Source organism: Martes martes (assembly GCF_963455335.1).
Source record: "Martes martes genome assembly, chromosome: 1".
Classification (NCBI taxonomy): Eukaryota; Metazoa; Chordata; class Mammalia; order Carnivora; family Mustelidae; genus Martes; species Martes martes.
The window spans coordinates 172,973,848-172,999,907 of NC_137888.1; the positions used below are offsets into that span (position 1 = coordinate 172,973,848).

The 26,060-nt window shown below is 41.5% G+C and overlaps 1 protein-coding gene across 5 annotated transcripts in view; it reads right to left on the bottom strand.

Annotated features, from left to right (window-relative positions):
- Positions 1 to 9,752: 9,752 nt before the first annotated feature.
- The window catches only part of CNTN4 (contactin 4), a gene marked incomplete at both ends in the record, with an annotated part of 476,925 nt that continues 460,617 nt past the window's right edge, over positions 9,753 to 26,060 (bottom strand). For 3 of the 5 annotated variants that reach the window (XM_080826265.1, XM_080826264.1, XM_080826263.1), the window contains 9 exons: positions 9,753 to 9,853; positions 12,351 to 12,519; positions 17,613 to 17,725; positions 18,157 to 18,343; positions 18,885 to 18,997; positions 19,483 to 19,717; positions 20,807 to 20,877; positions 22,409 to 22,558; positions 25,152 to 25,310. In XM_080826265.1, coding sequence (XP_080682391.1) covers positions 9,753 to 9,853; positions 12,351 to 12,519; positions 17,613 to 17,725; positions 18,157 to 18,343; positions 18,885 to 18,997; positions 19,483 to 19,717; positions 20,807 to 20,877; positions 22,409 to 22,558; positions 25,152 to 25,310 — 1,298 coding nt within the window. The remainder of the gene's footprint in view (positions 9,854 to 12,350; positions 12,520 to 17,612; positions 17,726 to 18,156; positions 18,344 to 18,884; positions 18,998 to 19,482; positions 19,718 to 20,806; positions 20,878 to 22,408; positions 22,559 to 25,151; positions 25,311 to 26,060) is intronic. The other 2 variants (XM_080826267.1, XM_080826266.1) reach the window with 1 other exon arrangement.

Consider the following 26,060-nt stretch of genomic DNA (forward strand, 5'->3'; position numbering starts at 1 on the left):
GTGGCTTGTTTTAAGCAGTCTGTCCAATTTTCACTAGCCTTGCCATGACAAATCAGAATGTGAACATTCTCTTACCAATAAATGCCCTCATCAACAGGTCGATTAGACATTGGCACCCACCTCTTTCCATCACCCACTAGGACAAGAGAGGGCAAACTGTCTCCCAAAGAGCCTTCAGTCGAATGCTCAGAACAAACAGTGCTTCTCGAAGACATCCTTTCCAATAAGGATTTTATTCCAATGGCTTTCTTTGGCAGTTGGAAATCTCTGAGTGCAGCATAGGGAAAGTGCTGGGGAGACTGGAGGGGGAAGTTCAGTGTGCCAACAGCACAGCCATCTGAGCCTTATTGAAATGCCTCAAGGCCTCAAGCTATTTATGCAGGCTGGGCAAGAATTCCACATGGGCAAAGAACATCCTGATTAAAAATCCAAACGTTTTCATGGTGAGACTTGTATGTGTCAGGACCATCTGTTGGTGGAATTAATAAACCTTAGGTGCTAATTTGTTAAAGAAAAAGTAGGTGTCTAGAAGCGAGAACAGAGAACCGAAAACAGTCTTTGGTGGCACGAGGCAAGGTGAAAAACCTAATTAGAACGGGACTTGGTGTTAGCCCAAGGATCTTTGTGACAATGACCGTGTAGCCAGTCCTGCTTCCACACCCTACAAATTAAGTTCCAGAATACAAACTTTTTTGAAAGCCATTTTTCAAAGAATATTATATTGAACCAGAAGACAATCTTATCTTTTGGCTAGTAGCCCTCTGTTTTAGGTAATACATGTGAGTGTAAATTCACTTCAGAACGAGAACTGTTTCACACAGAGGACAGTGAGTTGTCTAAGTTCACAAACCGGACAGGAGTACCTTTCTTATTCCCTGCCCCCATATTCTCCACTTTGTCCCCAACATCGTCCTTATCATCTCTCAGCTAGGACCATCACAACTCAACTAAAATCCTGGCCTCCAGTATTGTCATTTTTGGAAGGACCTACATAAAAGGCACATCTGCCTCCATCATCCCCTTCCAAGGCCCTCAGATAACTCTATCCCTTCAAGTTAAAGCTCCTGTCAACGCTAAGCCCCCCGGCACACGGGTCCTCAGTGGCTCCCCGGCCACATCCCCAAGGAGCGCCCCTCCGTAATGAACACCGTGCTCTCTCAACCCTCCATGCTTCAGTGTAAGCTTTCTCCTGTGGACAAAGCCTTCTCAATCCTACTCGTCATCGGTTGACAGTTACCTTCTACATCTCACTCCTTTGCCACCAGGAAAACTGTGTTCCCCAGGTAACTTCCTATTTGATCCTATTGTATCACTTACTATACTATTTAAAATGTGGGGGTCTCATTTAAAGTGAAGACACGCTGAGGTCAAGAACAATGTCCCGCCTGTGTACTTAACCACCGAATTGGAACTGGCTGACTTTAGCTAGACAATGAAAAAGTGAATTTCTTTAAAAACGTACCAGCACAGAAAACAATGTATATTCAATTTTAGCTCGAAGGAACGGAGCTCTACTGGGTAAACTCATTAATTAAAGCTGGACAGCGACAACCAGAGAGTACACCATCACCAAAGCTTAAAACATGAAGTAATAAGAACTCACAGTTCGTGCGACTCTCGTTCCCGAAATGGCTCGCTCTCCCTCCCCAGCCGGGTCACGTGGGTTCCACCCAGCTCCAGCCGAACTTCCGGGAGCCGAGGACACTACCTATTGGCTCGCGACAAATGAGTGGCAGGCGGAGCAAAATTAGACCACGTGACCCACGCGTGTTATCTTAAAGTTCTAGTGGACTCTTTTCACCACGAAGGTGTGTTATCAGGTTAATTTCATTTATTCAAACTAAAAGCAAAGCTCTGTCCCTCTCAGGTGATGAAATGAAGGAAGACCTAAACCTGAGAAGGGGCGTGGGGAATTGGCCGGAAAGAAGTCAACAGTAAAGTACTGGAGTCAGAGTTCAAAAGTCAGCAAGTTTCTTCTTAAAGGGCTGGATAGAAAATATTTTCAGCTGTGGGAGCCATCTGTCCTCCGATGCAACTACTCAGTTCTGCCATTATAGCATACAGACAGTATATAAATGAGAGTGGCTGTATTCCAATAAATCTTTATTTACAAAAACCAGGCAATGAGCCAGGTTTGGACTTCGGGCCAATATTTATCTGTACATAGCTTAATGGATCCAAAATGTTACATTTGAGTGTGCTGTTTCTCTCTCTCTCTCTCTTTTTAAAGCAAAGCAACCAATTTGGGAAATACATTTAATCAATAAAAATCTATTGTGGGGGGTACCTCAATGCTGCCCTGGGTTGAGCATTCAGGTCTTGGTTCCAACTCAGGAACTGATCTCAGGGTTGTGAGATCAAGCCTGTTAGGCTCTGCGTTCAGCACATAGACTGCTTAAGAGTCTCTCTCTCTCCCTCTGCCCCTCCCTGCCGCTCTCTCTCTCTTTCAATTAAATAAACCTTAAAAAAAGAAAATCATTCTATGGAGGGAGGTGGTGGTGAAAAAAATGTGTTGTGTTTGACTGAACTTAACCTTGTTACAAGTTGGTTTTGCAAGAAACAAGGGTCCAGAATTCTGTTCAGACATTTATCTGTTCACACGTTTTACACCATTTGCAAATAAGTGTGTGTTTCTGTCACCTCCAGTGAACCCTGAAGAGGGAAGCCTTAATCAGATTTTTGTGGTTTTCCAGTGCCCAGCACAGTGCTCAACACATAGAAAGCAGTCGACATTTTAATTCTTGACAAACAAAAGAGGAATGACTGGGCTAATTCAACCTCTCAGCTATTTGGTCTCAGATATTGGGTTCTGAAGAGTGATAAAAGGTACATCAACCTCATAATTTTTTTCCAACTATTTCTCTTATAGTTATGTTCTGGGAAACAAGCACATTTTTATAATCCTTCAAAATATTTCTGGAATCCCCCTCCACACCTCAGAAACATGGATCTTTGGAGATTTGATAACACATCAGCGAGATCCTGGAATTTTGCATTAGAAATTAACTGTGTCAGTGAGAATGAATCCTCCCTGCATGAGGTTGCCAGACTTAGCAAATAAAAATAGATGAAGCCCAGTTAAATTTGGATTTCAGATAAATTTTGAATGGGATATACACTATAAAATTATTGATTTTTTAAAATCTGAAATCCAAGTTTAACTTGGACTTCTGTATTTTATCTGGCAACTTGGGTCTTGTAGGATAGCCCATTTGAAAAATAGCTCTGAGAATGCTTGAGGTCCAGTACAACAAACAAGAAAAAAGCACCATTTGCAGTAAAAAAAATAATAGCCAAGTGGGGCTGCTTTGGAGCAGAGAAATCACCACACCTGAGCTATATGAGGTTTCCCTGCAAGAATCCTATACCTGGGATCTTGGCTTAAACCCCTGGTCACTTTTTAACAACTCATATACAACTTCCTGGGAAGCTCACCACCTTATTTCTTCTTATTGTTGTATGGCAACCAATATCATTCTGTCTGTCTATGTTCCTACCTACCTACCTAGATACCTATCTAATGTTTTGAACTGGACTTGACTGGAGTCAATCTACCAGCACCTCAATTACTGGTTTCCCTTATCAGCTGTGTGACCTGGGTCACACCACTATATCTCTTGGTGTTGGCTCCCCACGTGTCAAATATGAATAATGAATAGTAACTCCACCACTAGGTTCACTTGCACAGAGATAGGCACATACCAGAAGTGTGATTGATGTCAGCTAGTATTCTCATTACATTTTTCCATATTGTGACAAAGTGCCAGTACTGATCCCTTGGTCTCCCCCTGCACACACACACACACACACACACACACACACACACACACACTGTGCAACTCCAAGGCAGGTGACTTCTCACTGGCCTTGAGGGGTGTTTCTATCTCCCTCATTCTGTGGCCCTCATGGGGTCTCTCTGCCACAGCATTGCCCTGTGCTAGAACCGTGCCTGGTACAGGGGGTGACCACTAGTCCCTTCCTTAATGACCCACTGGAACCCCTTCAGGGACCTGCTCCTCTACATGGCTGTGCCCTGAATCTGCTCGTCCTCCAGAACTCCTTCACCTCCCACATATCACCCTCTGATGTGCTCTGCTTGGACCTCACCATTCTCCTCTCGTCCACTGGGTGTCCTGACTATTTTCCAGGTGCACTTAAGACACTATTTCTTTATTCCCTCTTGTTCCTTCTTTTAGGTAAGAGTTATTTCTGGAGGTTGAAATGCACTGCATTAGGAGTTCTAAATTCCAGTCCTGACTTTCTAATCATCTGTGTTACTTTGTAGTAACAAAGTACTACAAACTGTTGTAGTACCAACTCCTTACCTCCGTTTCCTAAATGAAAAAAGAATAAACTGGTGTCTCCCTTGTCTTAGTGTGAAGAGCACTTTGAAAACTATAAAAACAAATTAAGGTATTACTCTTTGTTAGTTAAAATCCTCAGACATATGTTTCTCCTGGTAGAGTTTGGCTGTTCGTAACAAGTGGTAAGATATGTAGCAAAAGGCCCAGGTACAGCTACTCGGACTCTCACCTTAAGATATCCCAGCCTTACAGACTCCAGACCTTCAGATCTCTTATATGGTTGAGCTTTTTTTTTTTTCCCCCAACACTTTCTCTCAGTGTGGTCTTTATTACTAGAGCTCTGCTAATCTACAACTGACCATAACTGTTGGTGATAAAGGACAGAGGATGAGTTTGTTTAAACTGTGAGCTCTCTTGAGTATTGCAATTTACACTTGAGTCGAGGGATTGGAACGTTTAAATTGCATGGATCACAGCATGAGGGGAAAAGGCTTCCTCTTGGACTGGCATATGGTGATCACACCCTGCCAGGAGGGCAAGGGCTGAACAAATCACGCCATGTAGTGCCAGACACTCTTCCCCTTCTAGCTTTGTTCATGTCAGCAATGGGAGAGGAATATAGGCCTGATGCTTGAGAAGTACAGTTAAGAATCACAAGCAGATTCTAACCTTAAGATGCTCTCTGTGTACTGGGAAGAAGACATGAACACAGTGATTTAAATACCAGTGCCTGGGTGGCTCGGTTGGTTAAACGGCTGCCTTCAGCTCTGGTCATGATCTCAAGGTCCTGGGATCAAGCCTGGCATTGGGCTCCCTGAGCAGTGGGAAGTCTGCTTCTCCCTCTCCAATTGCTGCTCTCCCTGCCTGTGCTCCCTTGCTCCTGCGTGCTCTCTCCCTCAAATAAATAAGTAATAGATAATGGGATGATAGACATGTGTGGGTACTGATGAGGTGCCCTAGAAGTCAAACAAACAAGATGGAGAAACTGAAGACTTTGTGGAAAAGCTGGCATCTGAGTGAGGACCCTACTGCCTAACTCCTTTCCTAAGTGTTAATATTATTATAAATTTTTATTTTATTAACTTTGTTATTTAAATAACTACATATTTATATTAGGACATGAAAATATTTACATAAAAGGGGACAATGGACATATGTGTTGAGGTCAACTCATTTTGGCTATGGGAAGCGTTGACATTCTTTGGTTTCTGTGACTATCTCAGTTGCTTGAGAAGAAGAACAGTAAGTGAACTATAAAATTGTTGCTAATGTTTAGAGAACTGTGCATTTAGAACTTTATAAACTTAATCCTATATAATAAGTACCAATGGTCAGAATGCATTCCAGGTGGTCAGATTCCAGAATCCATATTCTTAGATACTGTACTAAGTGGCCTGTGTAAGGTCCAGTGTCTTTCATTTTTGATGGAGTAATTTTGGGTGTGCCTAGAAATGGATACATGTCTTTCATTGTAAAAGGCTTGCTCCTCACTGTGGTTGGCCAGAGAATTGTTTTAATTGTAACAACAGGAAAATACAGTCAATTCTTGATTATCTGTGTTAATGGAGGAGAACAGAGGCATGGATAATCTAATACAGCATATAGAAATCACCTGATGGTGATTACATTACATCAAATTACCTTAAAATTTACACGTCATTTTAGTAGCTAATTATGTGCTATTTATGTACTTTTTATAATCCATCACTCAACATTCAACATTCTTTGAGCATACTTTGCAGAAAGGTAAGGGTGGTGGGAGAGACTGGGAAAAGGTTAATCAGGATTGAACATTGCTTCCTGGATATAAATAACCAAAAATCTGATGGTAGGAATAACTCAGTAATTTTATCTTCAGATAAAAAACTTATGGCAGCTCCCATCTCACAGGCTGGAAGAATTCTGAGCTCACCTGAGAAATGAAATATATCATTCATGTCTTCTACATCCATGCAAAGATGCTGTTTTGTACACAGGGTGTTTGAGCTCTGCAGGAACACTGAGAGAATCCAATTATCTGGCAAAATAGAATTTCCTTTTAAACACTTAAATCACAGGTGGATCAGGTGGATTACACACACAAAAAGAAGGTAGGAGTAAGCAGTTGAAAGAGTTAAATGACCAAAGCACATAGGCCCCTTCCTAATGCTCCTGCTTCAGAGTCACTGTCCCAGTAGGAACATACTCCATGTGAGTGCAGTATTTGGGACCAGCGCCCAGGGAAGTCCCCTGGGATAGCTAAGCATACAAAGTGTGTTGCTTAGACCTTCCTAGCATTTATTATCCCATCTCATGGAAACGTCATCTCACTTTTTCTTTAACAAGCTACGAGTGCAAGTTTGGCATGATCAAGGATAGAGAGCAGAGTAGCATCAAAATAATAAACAAAAGCCAATTAATTTCCAGAAGAGCACTTGGAATAGAGTTTCCAAAGTTCTGAAGTCTGGATTCTTAGAGTAGCCCGGTTCTTATTCGCACCAACGCTTGGCCATTCAGCGTTTCCTTAGCTCGTGTGACCTAATCTGTGTCATTCCTTTTTGTTTGCTCAATTTAACTCAATTTTGTTTTCTGTTGCTTGCAACCAGTGATTCCAACTGCAACCACCTCGGAAGCCAACACATCAGACAGGTGTGAGTGAAGGTGCCTACCATGCCCTTTCTAAAAATACCTTCAGCTCAGTTCGACTCCACTAATCCAGGTCCTCATTTATCAGATGATGAAGCAGAGAGATACAAAGGACTTTTTCAAAGCATAAAGTTTGAAGCCAGGCCTTCTAATGCTTTCCACCACCTAACAAAAGCAGTGACACAGTTTTCTCTGGTTGGGTTACTGTGGCACACAGGCAGGCAACTGATGCAAAATGCTACGTCAAAGACCCCTTCAATGAATTAATCAATGATTATTTATTGCAAGGCACTGTGCTAGGCACTATGGAGAGTACATGGAAGATAAGACCAAAGTCCCTGCCCTCAAGGAGCTTACAATCTAGTTGGGAAGACAAGGCATACGTACAAGGAAAATTAAGTAACAATACAGGAGTTACGTTAAAATGCAAGATAACAGTACAAGAGATTTCCAAAAGTAGTACCTGATTAATTACTAAATGAGTGGTATTGACAGGGCTTGTGGCTAATTCAGAGGAAGGACATCCTGAAGGGCTGACGTGTGGGAAGACTTCACAGACAGTTGAGGCTGGAGCTACCCTAGGACGGTTGGGAACTGGGTGAGAAAGAAGAGCGGGGAGGGCATGTCAGGAAGGGTTAGCTGTACGATCAAAAGGCACAGAGGTGAGACCAAAAGCAAGCAGTGTTTAGGGTCCAGTGAGGGCTCGGTGTGGCTGGGTACAAAGTTACATTATTAGATTAAGAAGGGTCTTAAATGATCAAGTTTAGATTTTATCCTTCTAGCAATGGGGTGGAGGATACCTTAAAGCAACAGATATCCCTAAGTTAAACATACAAAAGACTTAGCTAATCAAGAGGAACTATTAAAGTTTGAGTTTCAGGATATTTATTTGTGGATTTTGACCCTCTGTGCTTCCAAAGAGGATTTGAAATGGTGTCTTCAGGGCTGTCAATTGCAAAGGAATAGCTCTGGGTCATCTAGCTTTGGATCATGGCCAGAGACTTTTGAGTCCCTCTATCATCTCAAATTATAACAAGGACAAGGGTGAGCTAACAAATTCCCTGACAGGCAGGCAGGAAAAATGCTCCCAAAAGACAAGTATCTTTACAAATGACAGAATATTTATTAACAATACCTTTAAAAAAAGATTACATATGCTAGATCACTGGTAAATATCATTTACACTGGGGTTGGGAACTACCTGGGGTGTCATTTTTTTTTCATTCATTTTATTGTTTTGTTGATTTTTTTGTGAGTGTGATTTTAAGTTTTGTTTTATTTTAACATAGAAGTAACCATATCAAACTAAGAGAGGAACACAGCTTGAAATACTGACAATATTTTTTCTGGTTACCGCCCTAGTTTTTACACAAGTGGAATCCTGATTATGACTTTATTGGATAAATATAGCTAGAAGGTTGAAACGTTAACTTATATTATTTGTAAGCAAAAATGACAAATTACAGGCAAATTTGAGCTCTCTGAGGAAGAAGAAAAGGTGGCAGAGTGTTTACATGTGAAAATTTTTATAGAAAATTTCATTGCCTTTTATATGCAGTGTTCCACAAGTGTCAGCTTACAAAACCTCCCCCATTATAACAAATAGTTCTTTTCAAAAGAATATGTTTTTTTCTGATATTGTCATTTTCCAATGTGTGATTTTAAGACTTAGAAGGTAAAGCTTACAAAGCAACTAAGCTACCTACTGCAAAACAGGATAATCATCAAGATAACATACGGTTACACTAAAGATCTTTTATCATGTCATGAAAATATTCTTTGTGGTGACTATTTGCTGAAATAGGAGAAATTTGCCAAATTCCATATATGATTTTGATTCAAAAGAAGGACTCTTATTATTAAAGACATACACATATATAAAGAAATTATGACTCCATCAACAGAGAATTACCTTTTTAAAAAATGTACATTCAAGACAGATACATTTAAAGATAGTAAAATTATCTTTTATCCTCTGAAAGACTTGGTTGACTATAGTCACTTTTGGCCTATGTTACTACTGGATATGTAACTTCAAATTTAATATCTAAGATAATGCTACTACAAAGACAATGCTAACTTAGTTGAGTGAAAAGAAAGTCTTACTGTACAATGCTAAATTCAGGGATGGGAATATTGCACAAGGTACCTCTTGGGCAGTTAGTTTAGGTTTTGAATTTACAGCCATTCCTGAAACCATCTCGAGTTGCGTTGAACAACAAAATTCACAACAGGGTGGGAAAATATATTGTACATGTCGAAAGGACTTGATTCAATGCATTAACCATCCAAAGAGTCATTTACATACAGTAGCCTTGAGTTACAGACCAAATCTTCAGCTCTTCTGCCACTGAATCCTTGTAAAACTGTACAAGTAGTTTGTAATTTATTTACCAAGGTGAGTTTCAAACTCTTTCTCTAAAGGAAATATTCTCAAATAATAATTGTATGATTGTGTTGCCCATAGCATTTTACAGCAGAGGAAAAAAATCAATATCTACATTTCATGTTAACTTTAAAAAATTCTATAAAACACTAAATATATAATAAAAAATATGCATATAAGGACATATGTAAACTGCTTTGGTAACATCATATTACAGATGTCTTCAGTGCATTGCAGAGTTTCCAAAGAAACTTCAGACAAAGCTAGATTTGCTTTGAGGAAGTACTGTATAATGCCATTCCTAAAGAAGCAAAAAACATTTTTTTCCAGTAATAAGATGTACTTGAACAACAATATTACTTAGTACTGGGTGTCTTCAAAACAACTAGCTAAATGTTGCTTATATTATAAACAGCAAGTCCTTTAGATAACTTTTGTCATAAACTGGACCTAGCTGTGAGGGAAATCATGATCGTGCTGATGGCTGACAGCGTACATGCATTTGATGTGGAAGGTCCAGCTCCTCTTGCATAGGCATCTGGAAAGAGAGAATAAATTCACTCACTGTTGCTTCACCCTGGCTACAGAGGAAAACAAGGCCACGGGGTTTCAGGCAGCAGCAGAACTGGCCAGATTCTACCAGAAATAACAACTTCCTAATGACTTTTTTTTTTTTTTTAAGATTTTATTTATTTGTCAGAGAGAGAACGAGAGAGAGCACAAGCAGAGAGAAGGACAGGCAGAGGGAGAAGCAGGATCCCTGCTGAGCAAGGAGCCTGATGCGGGACTCCTTCCAGGACGGTGGGGTCATGACCTGAGCTGAAGGCAGATGATTAACGAACTGAGCCACTCAGGCACCCCTCCTAATGACTTTTTAATATCAGTTCTCTGACTCCCTAGCCAGGAACCTAAGAATAAGTTATTTCACATCTCTCATGGTCTGCTGATGCATTTACAAAATGAGGATTCTACATCTAACATGAGAAGAAACTTCAATATTACTAATAACATTACTAATAAATGTTATATCAATGATGCAGCAAAATAAAAGTTGCTGTTCCCTTTTTTTTTTAAATTTATTTATTTGACAGACAGAGATCACAAGTAGGCAGAGAGGCAGGCAGAGAGAGAGGAGGAAGCAGGCTCCCTGCTGAGCAGAGAGCCTGATGCGGGGCTCGATCTCAGGACCCCGAGATCATGACCTGAGCGGAAGGCAGAGGCTTTAACCCACTGAGCCACCCAGGTGCCCCAGCTGTTCCCTTTTTAACTCTACCTTTGCACTGGGCATAGAGCCATGGGACACTTGATTCTTACACAAACTGTAAGCAAATCTGGTATTGTTTTTACATTATTTAACAGATGAGGAAATAAGGGCCCAGAGGAGTAAGATACTTGTCTGAGATCAACCAGTTAGTAAATGGCTGAATTGGGATTCAAACCCATGTCTGCCTGAATATATCCTTTTTTCCCAACAAAATAATCTCAAGCCTTTCAAATAAAACCCTTTCTTGGGGCGCCTGGGTGGCTCAGTGGGTTGAGCCTCTGCCTTCAGCTCAGGTCATGATCTCAGGGTCCTGGGATCGAGCCCCGCATCGGGCTCTCTGCTCAGCAGGGATCCTGCTTCCCCTTCTCTCTCTCTGCCTGCCTCTCTGCCTACTTGTGATCTCTCTGTCAAATAAATAAAATCTTTAAAAAAAAAAAACCCCTTTCTTATAGGTCTTACATTTTTCATAGTAACAGATTACCAATTGTTGTTTGAGGTTTCTCTAAGAGTATAAGATCTTTGACCAACAAAGTAGACAATGTTTTGAGGGATAGAACTTTTTTTTTCACAGTTTTATGCTTATCATCTAAAATCAATTAATTATACCAATATAATTGCTTAAGATTTGTTTTTAGAATGAATTAAACCAAGAATAACCAATCTAAAAAAAAACCCAATAATCCTTACAATGATAAGAAAGTATGAAGTTAGATTTTTTTTAACAGAGTGAGATAAATTAACCCCCAAACAAACCCCAATCTTGTGTTTCTGTGGCTTGGTGATTACTTCCACATCTCTGGTTCCACATCTCTAGTTCCTTTCAACAGAATTTAGAGCCCTTGCCTTAGTGAAGTATACAATTCAATTCTGCCCAGTTTTTTTTTAAAAAGACATAAGTGCTGGGATGCCTGGGAGGCTCAGTCAGTTAAGCAACTGGCTTTTGATTTAGGCTCAGATAATGATCTCAGGGTTGTGAGATTGAGACCCCTAGTTCCAGAACTTTTCCATCACCCCAAATAGAAACCCAGAACCCATTACACTGCAATTCATACCACTGGCCAGCCACTAAAAGTCACTAATCTGATTTCTGTCTCTATGGATTTGCCTTTTCTGTTTTTTGTTGTTTTTTTTTTAATAAATGAAACCATGCAATAAAAAATAATATTCTGCTGAGATATATGCAAACATGTATATATGTATATATATAAAACAGGATTGACTATGTTTGCTCAAAAAAGAATATTCTCACACTGTTCTGCCTTTGTTACTAAAGATAATCTTGACTATATATAGACATGTGTATTTATGTACATGTTACATACACACATTCAAAATTAATAATGTCAAATTCAAAATATTTTCAGCCACAGACACTGAGTTACACTGTTTTGCTAAAGACAAATTGCCTCGACATTTTAAAAAACTCTTTGCTTTTTTCTCCTGAGTCATGCTTTTAACTTTCTGAGCGATAGTTTTATAGTTGTTATAGATGCGCACATGTCCACATGGGAAAACCAGTGTGACGGATTTGAGGCTTCTTTAATCTGATTTTTGATTGGCAACTGATTAAATCAGTCAAAACTAGTCAAACTGTCTTTTTTATGAAACCACCTGTGATCAGCAAACATCAGTTGTCTGGTGAAAGGGGACAGGACTGACCATTGTTACAGAAGCCTTTCTTTGTGGGCTCTACTTTGTCCAAGCCTGAACTCATTGGGAAGACAGAGGAGAGCCAGCAGGCAGGGGGAGGGGAGGAAAAAGACACTCTTACTTGATATCTTTGGAATTCGAATTTGTTCACTGCTGCTGCCGTCTCCTCCATCACTGAATGGCTTAATTTCTATTATGTAATCTTCATCAAAAGGCAAAGAAAGCTCCACTGATGTTTTATTTGTCTCAATGACAGATGTGCTGCTTTGTCTGTTCCATCTGTACAAGACCTGCCAATACAGAAAGAACAGGTGTCACCTGCTGTCCTCACAAAGGCCCCAAAGATGGAACATCCATTGTTCTCACCTCTGGGCACCAGCGAAATGTGGGAACGCCGAGGCGGTCAGGCTGCCCACACACCCCTGGGAGCCTCATTTATAGTAAGAGGCACGTCTGCAGCCACCGTTTCATTATGAGGAACGAGTGTACAGGACACTGCAGCATGCGGACGGAGGCAGCATCTGTCAACCAATATGCCATGTGGCCACACAGAACCTCTGGAAGGCTCAGGTAACACACCTGGAAAATGACTTCCTCTTGGAGGCCTCACAGAGCTCAGTCACATGTGAGGGGCTTTGGCATCGGAAGCAACTTGGCCACTGTGGGACTATAGTCCTCTTTACAATCTGAGCTTCAAACAATGAACCCATCTTGCTGGGCTGTTTTCAAGATTGCATGAGGATTGCATATTAGTGAAGGACTGGCTCAAAGGAAGCATGTAAGACGTACAGTGTTTATGATGGCTTAAAGGGAACACGAGATAAACATACTTGGCAAAGGTGAGAAGCACAAGGCAGGCATCATACATTATTATTATTATGAAACCTCTGGAGAGAGCCCATTTCAGCACAGGGAGATGATCTCCAAAAGGCAAGGGCAGTAATCCCCTTTTCCTCCCCCTGGGACCCCCTTCTGAGCTATGTGGAAAATAGGGAATATTCTGTGGCCATCACTGTCACTCCAGAAGTGTCTATAGCTTCAACAGTCCCACTCGTGTTTCCCTTCTTGGCCTCCCCTGGATGGGAGTCTGGGTTGGTGGCTCATTTGATGAGGTTCCCAACTAGGTCTCCTGAAAACACATCCCCCTGCCTGGAATTGCCTACTCCGACTGCCACCAACAGAAACAAAACCTAAAAGCCTGCAAAAGCGCATCTACCTTTTTGGATATAACAACTGGGATGATAATTGTCCTGCAAATACTTTCTGATGTTGACTGTGACCTAAGCGCCTTATCAACATCACCGGGTTTAACCGTCACAACAACCAGACAACACAGGCATTATTATTCCTTGCCGCAGATGAGAAAACAGAGGCTGGATGAGGACAAAGAGCAGGTACGTGGCAAGGTGAGAGCTCCTGAACCCCAACTCTTAAATTACGGTCCTCCAGTACCTCCAGTTTCTCCTCATAGTGAGAAACAGAGGGGTGGGTGATCAGTGTTCTCCGTCCTGGCTGTGTGGCAGAAGCACTTGGGGAACATGTCAAAAATACTGTCGCTCTAGCCTAGTGCTTCGCAACAGGGTATGGGGGGGAGGGGCTATTTTGCTCCTCTCACTCAGGGGGCATTTGGCAATGTCTATGGACTAGTTTTGGTTGTCACAGGAGGCACTACTGTTTACCGGGTGGGGGTCAGGGATGCTGCAGGACATCCTGCAATGCAGAGGACAGTCTCTACGCTGAGAGTTTTCCAGTTTTCCTCCTCCTTCTGAGGAGGCTCAGAAAGTCTGCTAGAGCCGCACTCCAGAGTTAGAGTCCCCTGGAGGTGAGGTTGAGGCGTGGTTTGTGAAGGAAAAAAAAAAAAAAAGAGTTTGATGTGATGTTGCTGTGGCTGGAAACCCTGGATTAGGTCAGGGATTTGACCTGAATGTGGATCAGAATTGCCTGGAGGGTTCATTCAAACACAGATCACTGGACCCCACCTCAGAGTTTCCAACTTAGTAGTTCTGAGGTTGGACCTTAAAAATCTCCATTTCTAACGAGTTCTCAGATAATGCCAAGGTCTCTGGTCCACCAACAACACTTTGAGGTGGGTAAGATTAGCCCACATTTCAAAATTCTGATCTGCTGAAGTTAGAGACTTAAGACCCACTCCACTATTGCAATAAAAACCAAACACACATAAAATTCAAAAAATTCCCTAAAATGCTATAGATCCCATTTGTTCCCTGGCATTTCATCACCTTAATTTATATCTCTCTAATACAAGGTGGAAAACACAATTTCCTTAAGGTGGAAAGATTCATAAGTGCCCCCTTCCTCTCCGGAGCATCAGTTGTATCCAACTCGACGTCTCCTCGCTCACGATCAGGCTCAAATAAATCCTCAGGCACATTCAGGAGTGTCAGAGCGTCTCATCACGGCCCTTCAGGAACGTGGGCTGGCTGATAGGATGCGAGGGCACATCTGGCTTTGAGGAATAAATTGCTTCTTTGATTTACCTCTGGTCCTTGCCAGAGCACACAGAATTCAACCAGTTTCAAATAGAAATCCAGGAGAAACACTTCCAGGGGAAAACAGCTCCGTTATCAGCACAGCTTATCAGTCTTGTAATATTAGGGACTGCATTAGAACCTAAATAAAAGCCTGTAAAACCTTTATTTACACCAAACACTTGGTTCAGCTGACCTATTTGAAGGCTGTGCTTGCATTTCATATAATCCAGGGCAGAAGACAGGGGGAAAGGGCAGGTTCATGGGAGTTAACAGTAGCAAACACAATTCAATGCCTACTTTGTGTTTGAATGCCGTATGTTCTTTATTTTAATGAAAAGTAAGAGAAGTCTAATTTTTGTTCTTATCACATTAGACAGTATCAACAACCTGAAATTATCTCAGTTGTAGTCCATTTTTCAATGTCTGGGTGAAACATCAAAGTGGAGATTTGTCCTAAGTTATCAAAGATGACAAGTTTTGCCTTGGGAATTGGAAGGGTGGCTAAAATGGAGCTGTTGGACCTCTGATTTCCTCACCAGATGTAGATCAACATGTGAAGTGTCCAGACCATTAGTCCCCAAAAAAGTGAAGTCACTGCTCCCAAAGGTGTGATTTCCTTGGACTTGAGTGACCCTCTGGGGATGGTGCTTAGTGCACAGTTCTGTGCTTGCTGCTGTGGTCCCTGGATATTTTGAAACCACTGAGACACTCCCATAATCAAGGTTAACAATAGGACTCTCAGCTACTTTCCCTCAAACTGCATTTTCTCTGCTCCTTGTCCTTCCTTGGATGTCCTTGTGTACTACAACAAACAACATTTAGGGGTTTTTATGTTCTATGGCTGTTCCCACTCTTTGGCTGCAACCATACATGCCAGGAATCTGGGTTTCGAGATCACTACACCAGGGAGAAAGAGCCCCTAACTGTGTTATTTTGGCCTGTGCTTTGATTCAAAACACTATGTATGGAACCTGGCAGGGAACCTCTCCCCTTTACTGACACAGTCATATACTCGGTGCCTGGGAATGTCCTCCTCACAAGCAATGAGAGCTTTGTCACCACCTGCTACCAGATTAAGGGACGCCTGGGCTCTTCATCTTCGGCGAGCTGCACTGTGGCTTTGGAGGAAACTGCCTGACATCTTCAATGGGGCCAATGAACACTGTATGTTCTAAGTACTAACACCACTACCTATTGAGGTAGGCACTCTAATTCTGATTTCAAAGATGAGGACACTGAGACCTGAAGCTATTATGCAATTTTCCCAGGGTACTATGAATGGTAAAGGGTAGATTTAGCATTCAAACCCAGGCAGTCTGGGTCAATAGCCTATATTCTTAACTTAGCCTAGTTTGGCCACCATCTACATGGGAAAATTGTTTCCCCTCTCTGGTCTCTGTCTTCACGAATGCAAAACAAGGAGGTTAGAGGTAGAAAACTGATGGCCCATGGGTCACATCTGGCCTGCATATTTTAACTGTTTGGCTCTTGAAGTGTTTATCTTATTTTGAGTTAGATGTCAATATTTAAAACTGTCCAAAAACTTATACATGAAAAAATGCTGGGTTCTACCAAGAAACTGGAAGATATGGCCACACTGTTTGGCAACAATATACAAGAGCTCAAAAGCCACAGCTCCTTCTGGACAATGAGAAAGTCTCTAATTCACCACAGTCTCTCTCATGCTTCCTGTTGTATCATACTGGCATATGTGTACCTCAGGACCTTGGCACACCATATTCACTGTGCTTGGAACACTTTTTCCCAAAGACCTATCTTTCTCCCTTTTTCATGGCCCAACTGAAATGTCTGAGCAAAAGTTCAGAGAAATATAGAAATAGAAAATAGAAATAGAAAATTTCTCCTTAATGAAAGAGAAAATGTGGTCCCAAGGGGTTAAATGATTTACTTAGAGTCACAGAGTCAATAGAGGACCAATATGTGGTCTCCTGTCTCGTTATGCTATATGCTAGAAGACTCTGGGCTCTTAGCAAAGGGCCCAGTAAAAGGTCTGGAGATTAGTTTTTAGGGAATGTTTCTCCATTGGTACAATACAAATCACTGTATGATGTGAATAAAAGAAAAGGAATCTATGACAGGGAGCCTTTTCCCGAGTCTCTCTCTAATCTTGATACCCAAGGTTCTACCACCAAGTATATCAACTCCCAATTCTAGCTTTGGTTTTATCAAGAACTTTCCAAGAGTCCCATGCTTTTTAACTAGTTCCTGGACTAGCTAAAACTAGTTAAAATGCCTTTCTGCTATGCTCAACATCACTCTGCAAAAATACCACAAAACATAGCCCACAGACTGCTTTTGTCTGGCCTGCACTGCACTGCCTCGAATGTCACATACAGTAAAACAAAACAAGATATTACCAACTGCTTTTAATTGTGGCTCCAAGGCTATTTTCTTTTCTAGCTCTTTAAAGTCAGGCTAGCACTCTGGGATCAGGCCAATGAATCTTCTACAAATTCCTTGCTTCTTTTTCTCTAAATAAATTTAACTATAGGAACATGAACAAAAATGATTAACCATTCATAATATTGTTGATTTAAGAAAAAGACAACCAGGACGAGCACAAAACAAAGCTGACTGGAGAAATGTTACAAACGTGGTTCTTCATGAGTTTTTGATGACACAACTATAGGGTCTTCAACCATTTCTGATTCACTCTGCCTGATTCCAAAGTTTAGTCAATTTTCTACAACTGCCTTATTGCCGTGGACTATTTATAAAACTCAGAGCAAGCCACTCTGGGGACAGAGATGCCTAGAGGGGTTGTGGGACGTCATCAGGGAAAGTGAGAACATAGTCATATGATTTCCTGAGAAGAGACTGTTCTCACTAACAGCAGGATTAGGGGCCTCTGCAAAAAAGAAATTACCCACTTTGTATCCTTTTACTTCCGACTCATTATCTAGGGCCTTCACTTGATCCCAATTCAGGATAATTTTGGAGTCCGATGAATTCCATATGATGTTTCCGGGGGGTTGACTTGGTGCTATAAAAAAATTAAGATATACGAAGTCACAGATTATTAAGTCTCAATGGATTCTGAGGAATATATCCTTACTAGAATTCAAGAGTGGAGGCAATTTAATGGGCTATTGCACTAATATGTGTCTTCAAGGTCACTAAAATCTGACGAGATACAGCATTGCAAATGGAAAAAGATTCAGTTGGTCGCCTAACATTTATATCTAAAAGAAGTAGCCCTTCCCAGTGAGGAAAAAAACATTTATCTTTCTGTCCTCTGGAGCAATGAATTTTGCATGGTATTTGGAAAGGTTCAGTTAAAATGCTAAGGTAAATTTGAATCCACATAATGATACCAATTAGTATGCAAATGATCATTGGGAGGTGGGGATGGGGAATGAACTGGGGATATGTCTGATGAATCCCTAAAATATTTCTGAACAAGGATGTTCTTACGTGGCTTTCTGGTTGTCACATTGACCGTTGCGCTGGACGGGCCTGTCCCTGCAGTATTATATGCCTTGACAGCTAAATGATACAGCGCGCTGCTTTTTAAATTGGTGATTTTTGTTGATGTCTGATTTCCAATTGTTCGTATTTTTCTAGCATTTTCTTCCTTGTCATCATGTCTCCAGTACTTAACCTGAGAAAATAAAAGGGAAGACCTTGGAAATCCTATCTTTGGGGATATTTTCAATGTCATCAGCTGACTTTTTAAAAAATGCAGATTCTTATGATGGAATTAATTTTTTATACCAACTCATACGCGGAACTTTCGGAGCCAAGGGCTTGGTATGCTCTAAGAACTTATCTGGAATAGGAAGGGCCCCCCTTTTTGTTCTTAGCTTCATAGTGGGAAGGAAAATTGGCACAACCATTATTGGCTATTTCTCACTTGTCCCCTACATTTATCTTGAGCCCAACTGATTCTGCGTGTGTCAAAAGTCAAAGCTCATTTTGTCAACTCTCTTATAAATGCTTAGACCCACATATATTTTAAAAAATACATTTCTGCAGTATACCAGAAAAAGGGTGATCTCACAGTGGGATGCTAATGCTTCAACTAATGTCTACTCGAAGCCATTGTTCTCTGAAACAAATTCCTCTAAATGGGAGTCTGAGTCTTTTTCCCAATACAATGTGTCTTGAAGTTCCCAGACCTGATGCACGTGTCTCTTACTTACCTCATAGCCTTGTATCCGCCCTCTATTCTTCTCCATGGGGGAGGCCCAGAAAACTTCAATGTCTGTGGCAGACAGACTTCTGGCAAAGATGCTGGCTGGTGGTTTGGTGGGTTCTACAGATGAATGTGGAAAAAGTAATTACTCTATCAGCCTCCTCCAGATAGGCTTCTAGATAGTGGCATTATAAGGAGCAAACAACCCATGGGTGTATAACAGCCCTTAGTGATTAGGACCCTAACCATCATTTTACAGAGGAGTCATGATTAATAGGTGGAATGGACTGGGAACAAAGATGGTAATGACAAAAGTCTTTGGCTTCTAAATTTGGGGATAGATGGAAGGGAAGTAATCCAGGACTGCTTAAATTTAAGCACCAAGTTTTCATAGCTAGCAATTCCTTTAACACATATTCTTGTTAATTAGCATTTGCCATAGGCGAGAGTCCTGGTCACTGGATTAGGAAAATAAGACGGTAAGAAGAAAGGGAAGCCAACTGACTTGAGTAAGAGTCCGGAGAGCTGGATGACAGTTCAGTCCTAAAATCAGTAACATCTCATAGCTGAACAAGTATCCCTTATAGAGGCAGCATAAATCATACCTTCTTCTGCAGAATACACTACTGTGGTGGGACTGAATGGGCCTTCTCCTTTATTGTTGAAGACACCCACTTTAACCTCAAAGGGAGAGAAGGGGCGCACGCTCTCATTCCTGAACACGTATCTGGAGGCATCGGCTGATGCCAGCACTGTCAGCATCCAGATCATTTTGCCGTAGGGCCGGAAGGCTACCACATAGCCAAAGCCTCTGCCATTCTGTAATTCCTCGGGGACCGTCTGGGAAAGAAGGGAGGTAGTCTTCAGAAATCACAGCAGTTTGATTCAAATGCTAAGATTGTTTCATTTCACCCTACCTTCCAATGTTCTTATAGACATTCTTCCCACCTATCTTACTTAGGATTTTGTCAGGAGACGGGTTTGGGGCTGGCCATCCATCTATCTTAGCTATGCATGAGGTATTGAAATAAGGTTAAATGAACCGTAGGGAGAACCTGCAGTGGAGAGAATGCTTGTTGATGGGGGAGACCCAGCTCTGAAATTCTTAGAAATGACTAGGAAATTCAGTGGATAGTTGATCTAGAAACCAACAATGCAACATGTACCATCCAATACGAATCTTCCTCCAGGGGCAAACAGACAAAAGACTGTACTGCAGATCTCATCTTGGCGCAGGCAAGATCTTCCCCCTCAGAACTGAGGAGCTAAGCTGGAGGGGGTGAGAAATTTCCTTCCCTGCTGGGGCTTTAATTAAATGAAAGAGTTTAACTTCAGGGACTGTTGTCTAGAATCGTTCAAAAACATTAAGAACACTTCATAAAACTTCAATCTCCTCTCTCAAAATAAATTTTTAATAAATTGGTGACTAACCTACCTCCAAGTTGTTTTAAAAATACCTCACAGAAGAAGGCTCCAGAAGCAAAGCCAATGGCCAGGAAATCGTGCTGGCACACCCAATCTATTGCTGGCAGAGGTTTTAAATCAATTGCCTATGTCTCAATTCAGGAAGAAAGGAAAACTGGTTTTCTTTGAACCAGCCTTCATGGATATATATATATATATATACACACACACACACACACACACACACACACATGTATATATATATATTTTTTTCTTGTGTTGTCTTCCATTTCATGATTTTTTTTCTGTGATGCATCCAATTAAAACTTAATTTAACAATTAATGGGCAAACACCATCTTTTCCTGCTACTCATTAGCTAGGTGAGAGGCAGTGTTTGCACTCCACTGAGTTTTGGCTCTTAAAAACACAGGAGAAAACTTCTCAGAGTTTTTTTTTAACACAGAGGAAAACAAATAAAATAGCCTAGACTACTGAGTGTTCCTTTTGTTCCATGATTCATTTACCTCCCAGGTTATAACCAGCTCAGATTTGCTGCCTCCACCACCACTGACGTTAGCTGGGGTGACTTCGGGGACTGTGCAGGAAACAAAAAACAAGTCATGTCAGGTGGTAAAAGCAAATGAGGAGCAGGCAGGTCACCTGGTTGAAGTGATTCACTTTAAACAAATACGCTGATAAACATATATCTTTGTCTTTTGAGATCAGGACCAGTGTGGTCAAGCCGCCCAAAGCGTCAGCTTAGAGAAGTGAAACGTACCAAGGAAATGGCTATTGGTTACCTGTTTCCCATTCAACAAGGTACACAAGGTATGTGACAAGTCTGACCAGCTGAGTTCGGCTCCATCCCTAGAGGCTGAGCGAGGTTCAGTGCTTTGAAAGGACTGAGGTTCTGGTTCTAATGCTTGGAGAGGCATTTATTAACGATGCAGTGGTACACAAAAGACAGACAATACACACTCTGCCCGTGCAGAGCTTACAATCTTGTTGGAGGGAGAGAGCACATGCAGAACAATTACAGAGGGATGTCGACAATAAACAACAATACGGTGCAGACAGAATGAAGTGCAGTGACGTTCTGAAGTAGCAGGCTGCTCAGAGTAGGGTTGGGCTAATGGCTTCTCGGAGGAAGGTGAGTTTTGAGCTGGGTGCTGAAGGAAGTGGTGGACATAGGCTGACCCCTGGCTCACTGTGCTTAACCTCTTTGATCCCCAGTTTTCTCTGTAAAAGAGGGGAAATCATGCTAGCTTCTTCCTCAGGACTGCTGAGAGGAATCAATGCAATGACAGTTTTGGAGGGGGAAAAGAGAGCATGGAGATTAGCTAGTTACCACCATATAAATGAAAGATTCCAGAAAGAATTTAGAAACTGGTGACTGGGTGTGTTCCCTCAGTGAAAGCCAATAAAATAGATCTAGATGGATTTCTGCCCAAAGAGTAGGGTCAGAGTTCCCGTTTGCTTAGGAAACTTCAACACACACTTGGCCTTGTCACAGCTGGGGACTCTGCAAAGACCCACACGTAGGCCGCCCACTTGACAAGAGAGAAGGAAATGTACAACTGACGCAAGTGCCTGTTATTCTCACCCTGTGCTCCTTCAGGCTGTGGACACGGAGGGTCTCACACCGAACTGCTGCTTGGGCTTGTGTGAATTAGCAGGATGTTCTGAATCTTAGCTTCTGGGAAAGGTCAGTATGAAAATCTTACCACATACTTCTAAAGAATTTATTCTTTGCAACTCATGATTTCTGTGTGTTGATTTTATTCGAAATGTGGGGCGTGTATTAAAAAATAATTCCTGGTTGAAGAATCTCGGTGAAAATGAACCAATGAAGAAAGAGTTGGCATCAGAAGAACTGCTTAGTTCTTCTAAGGGGGTGTCTGTCTCCCCCTGTACAAGGAGACCCAGTGGAGAGTAAGAACTTAACTCTTGACTGAGACTCAGTAAGCTGAGCAAGTCCTCACCTGGTTTCTGATCATTATAATCATTCAAGGGAAGGGGGTGCTAATGCAGAGCCTCGTTAGGGCTGAAGAACAGGAAGAATTCAAAGCCTTTTCCTAAGAGATCATAGCTACTGGCACAGATTCTGTGTCATGGCTGCTACTCACGAGCCTCTTCTGTCCTCCGCTTCTCTGAGGGCCGGCTGGGCTCCCCGATCCCAATCACATTGGCGGCAACGGTGCGGAATTCATACTCGACCCAAGGGTTCAAACCCACGACAGTCGCTGTGTATGTCTTCCCATCAATAAGTTCTGGGACTGAAAGACATCAAGAGGTGGGGATGTTTTACAGGATTCCATGTCAAGCAGAGAGGAGCTTCCATCCATCATCATTACCGTTACTGTGTGCAGGGCATTGTAGTTGGTCTGAGATGGGTTGTACAACAGCTGTTAGAGGGAAGTAATTTCAGAACTCTCTTTTGCTAAACTAACAAGTTCAAATCAGATACCAGCAGATGACGTTATGGTCTTCAAAGCCCCAAGGCACTTGACTGTAATCATTATTGCTATCACCTAATACATTTTCCAGCATTTACTGCACAGTGTTGTGTACACTGTTTACTTTTTACAACTATTCTATGAATAAAGTAAAATCACTGTCTTCATTTTTGTAGATGAGGAAAAGGTGCCTTATAAAGATTAAGTTACTGACCCAAGATTCCACTGAATTTGCACCTTTGACTGTGTGGTCCAAGTTCTATAACTTACTATAATAATGAAGTTAACAAAATTATGAATCTATAATACCACTGACAGGAACTGTACTAACACATCTTAAGAAAGAATATGTAAGCCTAAAAGGAAAAGCCATGAAGATCAGGGAGTCAGAGAGGCAGAATTTGATGTTCACCCAGAAGTATTTGGAGAAGAGCTCCTTCCCAAGAGGACACAGCCCACTGTTTGATGCCATAGAGCAACAAGCAATGGACATTGCCTCTAGGCTCACTGAACAACTGTTTGAGTTTTAAATGGGTTATCATAAAGATTTCCCACATGAGGGGTGCCTGGCTGGCTCAGTTGGTACACCATGCAACTCTTGATTTTGGGGTTGTGAGTTCAAGCCCCATATTGGGTGTAGAGCTTACTAAAAATAAATAAATAAATAAATAAATAAATAAATAATATAAAAAATAGAGATTTCCCATGTGGCCGAGAAGATTTAAAGGGAGGTCCCCTGTGACAAAGCTGAGGCCATCACCCTGGTGACTAGGGTTCAGTGGCTGCCAGGCTCCTTAGGCCACACTAACACAGTCCTAGCCTCCAAAGGTAAAGAGTGTGGGCTTTGGAGTCAGACCATCTGGATTCTAAACTTGAATCCACACTTAGTACCCAAATAACCTTGCGCAAGTCTCTTAACCTTTCCAGTGCTTTGGTTTCCCTACCATAAAATGAGGCTAATAACAATATCTATTCACACCACTGTTGAGAAAATTAAAAAAAAAAAAAAAGCACTTAGCAAAGCATAGAGCACACAGCAAGGGCTCAGCAAATTGTACTGTTTTTGTTTTTTTTTTAAACCATCATTATCAGCGGCATCTTCATCCTCTTCCTTTTCTTCATTATATTTCTGTAGTACTTCTTGTTCTTAAAATGTTTCACAATTGTTTCTCTTTTGGTTCATACACAATTCTCATCATGCCCATTTAAGAGAAGATACAGTTGTCTAGAGATCTTCTGAGTAGCAGAGTCAGGGCTAGCATGATCCCCTAACTTCCAGATTTTTTCTGTCTTTCCTTCCTAAGCACAAATGTGACTCAGAAGAAGGAGATTGAGCTGCAAACACAGAAACCCATTTCTGAGGTTGGACAAGCTGATGTAAAAAAACCAAAAAAAAAACCAAAAAAATGAGGTTGTTAAAATCAATATAATTCATCTGAATTGCACAGAACTACTCCTATCACCCCATGTATTTCTATCTCAAATATCAAGATGACACAGCCAACCCTTGAGGACCAGAGGAGTGTGTATCTTGCTGGCAATAACTACTTATTTGTCCATTCTTCCTCAAATGAAACCTATGTAAAATAACAAGAGTCAGTTTGGAGGGGCAGGGATGGTATGGCAACTCATATGGCTTTTAATATAACAGAATCTCATGACTCTTCATGTCCAAATTTAGCCATCTTAAAAAAAAAATAGGGACGCCTGGGTGGCTCAGTTGGTTAAGCGGCTGCCTTTGGCTCGGGTCATGATCCCAGGGTCCTGGGATCGAGTCCCACATCGGGCTCCTTGCTCAGCGGGGAGCCCACTTCTCCCTCTGCCTCTGCCTGCCTCTCTGTCTGCCTGTGCTCACTCTCTCTGACAAATAAATAAATAAAATCTTAAAAAAAAAAACTGAAGACTTCCTTTAAAAAAAAATAGATAGCAAGTCAAGAGTCTCTAGGCAGTCCTTAGTTACTGGTTTCTTGAGAGCCATATATAAACTTTACATAGACTATGTAGACTAGCATAATCCACAGCTTCTCAAAGTGTATCACCAGTAGCACACAGATAATTTTAGGTAATATGCAGATTGAATGTTATTTTTTTTTTTTACAACTAAAGTATTTTAGTATGTATGTTAAGAAAAACTATGACCAACATACAGACCTAGCATTTCATAGACATTATTGCTTAGGACAAGTTAAGAAAAACAAACAAGCAAACAAATGTGAATTGATATAAAGAAAAATATTAAAGAAATGATAGTACCATTGACTGAGGGTTAGGAAACACTGCCACAATGTATCATTCATAGTTGTGTCTTAATGAGAATCTAGATGGCCCTGGGCTCCTGCCACAGTGCTCTGTCCATTAGGCTGAGTTTCAGAAGCCTCTGTGAGACACGAGCACCAGGCATCCAATATGGTACCTGTATTGACTGCTTGCCAGCCCACGGAGAACGGAGTCCTGGCTTGAATGACATACATGGTGATGGGGCTGTGGTTGTCAGGTCCAGGTCTCCAGGACAGCTGAGCGGTGGTATCTGTAATTTCATCTATGGTCACAGCCTCTGGGGGTCCTGGGGGACCTGTGAAAGAGCAAGACCCTCAGAGGTGGAGGAGTACGTTCACGTGTCCAAGTGAGTGATTGTGCAATGCTGATCCAGTCAACCATTTATTCACCCACTCACAGATTCATCACTTGTCAATTCCTTTTTGAATGCCTATTGGGTGCCCAGCATTCTTCTAGGCTCTGAAACTACAGAGCCTACAGAGACTACAGACATGGACCCTTCTTTCTTGGGGGGTCACTATATAATCAGAAAAAAACAATAGGTCAGCAAAGAATTAAAATAGAATACTGGTTCCAAATGGTAGGAGAGAATACTGAGTACCACAAAAGCTCAAGTTCATTAATTCATCTATCATATATTTACAGGCTTCTGATATGGGTCAGGCAGTGTTATCTGTGGATAGAATAGTGATAAAGGAAGATGACAGTCTTTTGGAAATGGTCATTGCTAGGACTGAGCATGTGGATTTGAGCAGAACTGGCTTTGGGACTTCGATGGTCACAATGCTGCTCCATACATTTCTACTGCGCTGTAATTACTGACCCCAGCCCTGCCCCACGTCATATGCGAACACACACTTGTATACAAGGGAATGTCTGTGAAAGTGGCCGGTGCTCAAGAGTCACAAGATTATGGCTTCTTCAGTACAACTTCAGACCTGGGCTGGAGTCAAAAGACCCTCATTTGCAGCTTCTGTAAATCATACCTGTTATTTTTCTACTTATCTTCCTGATGTTCACAGTTTCTCCCCATGTATTTAAACCA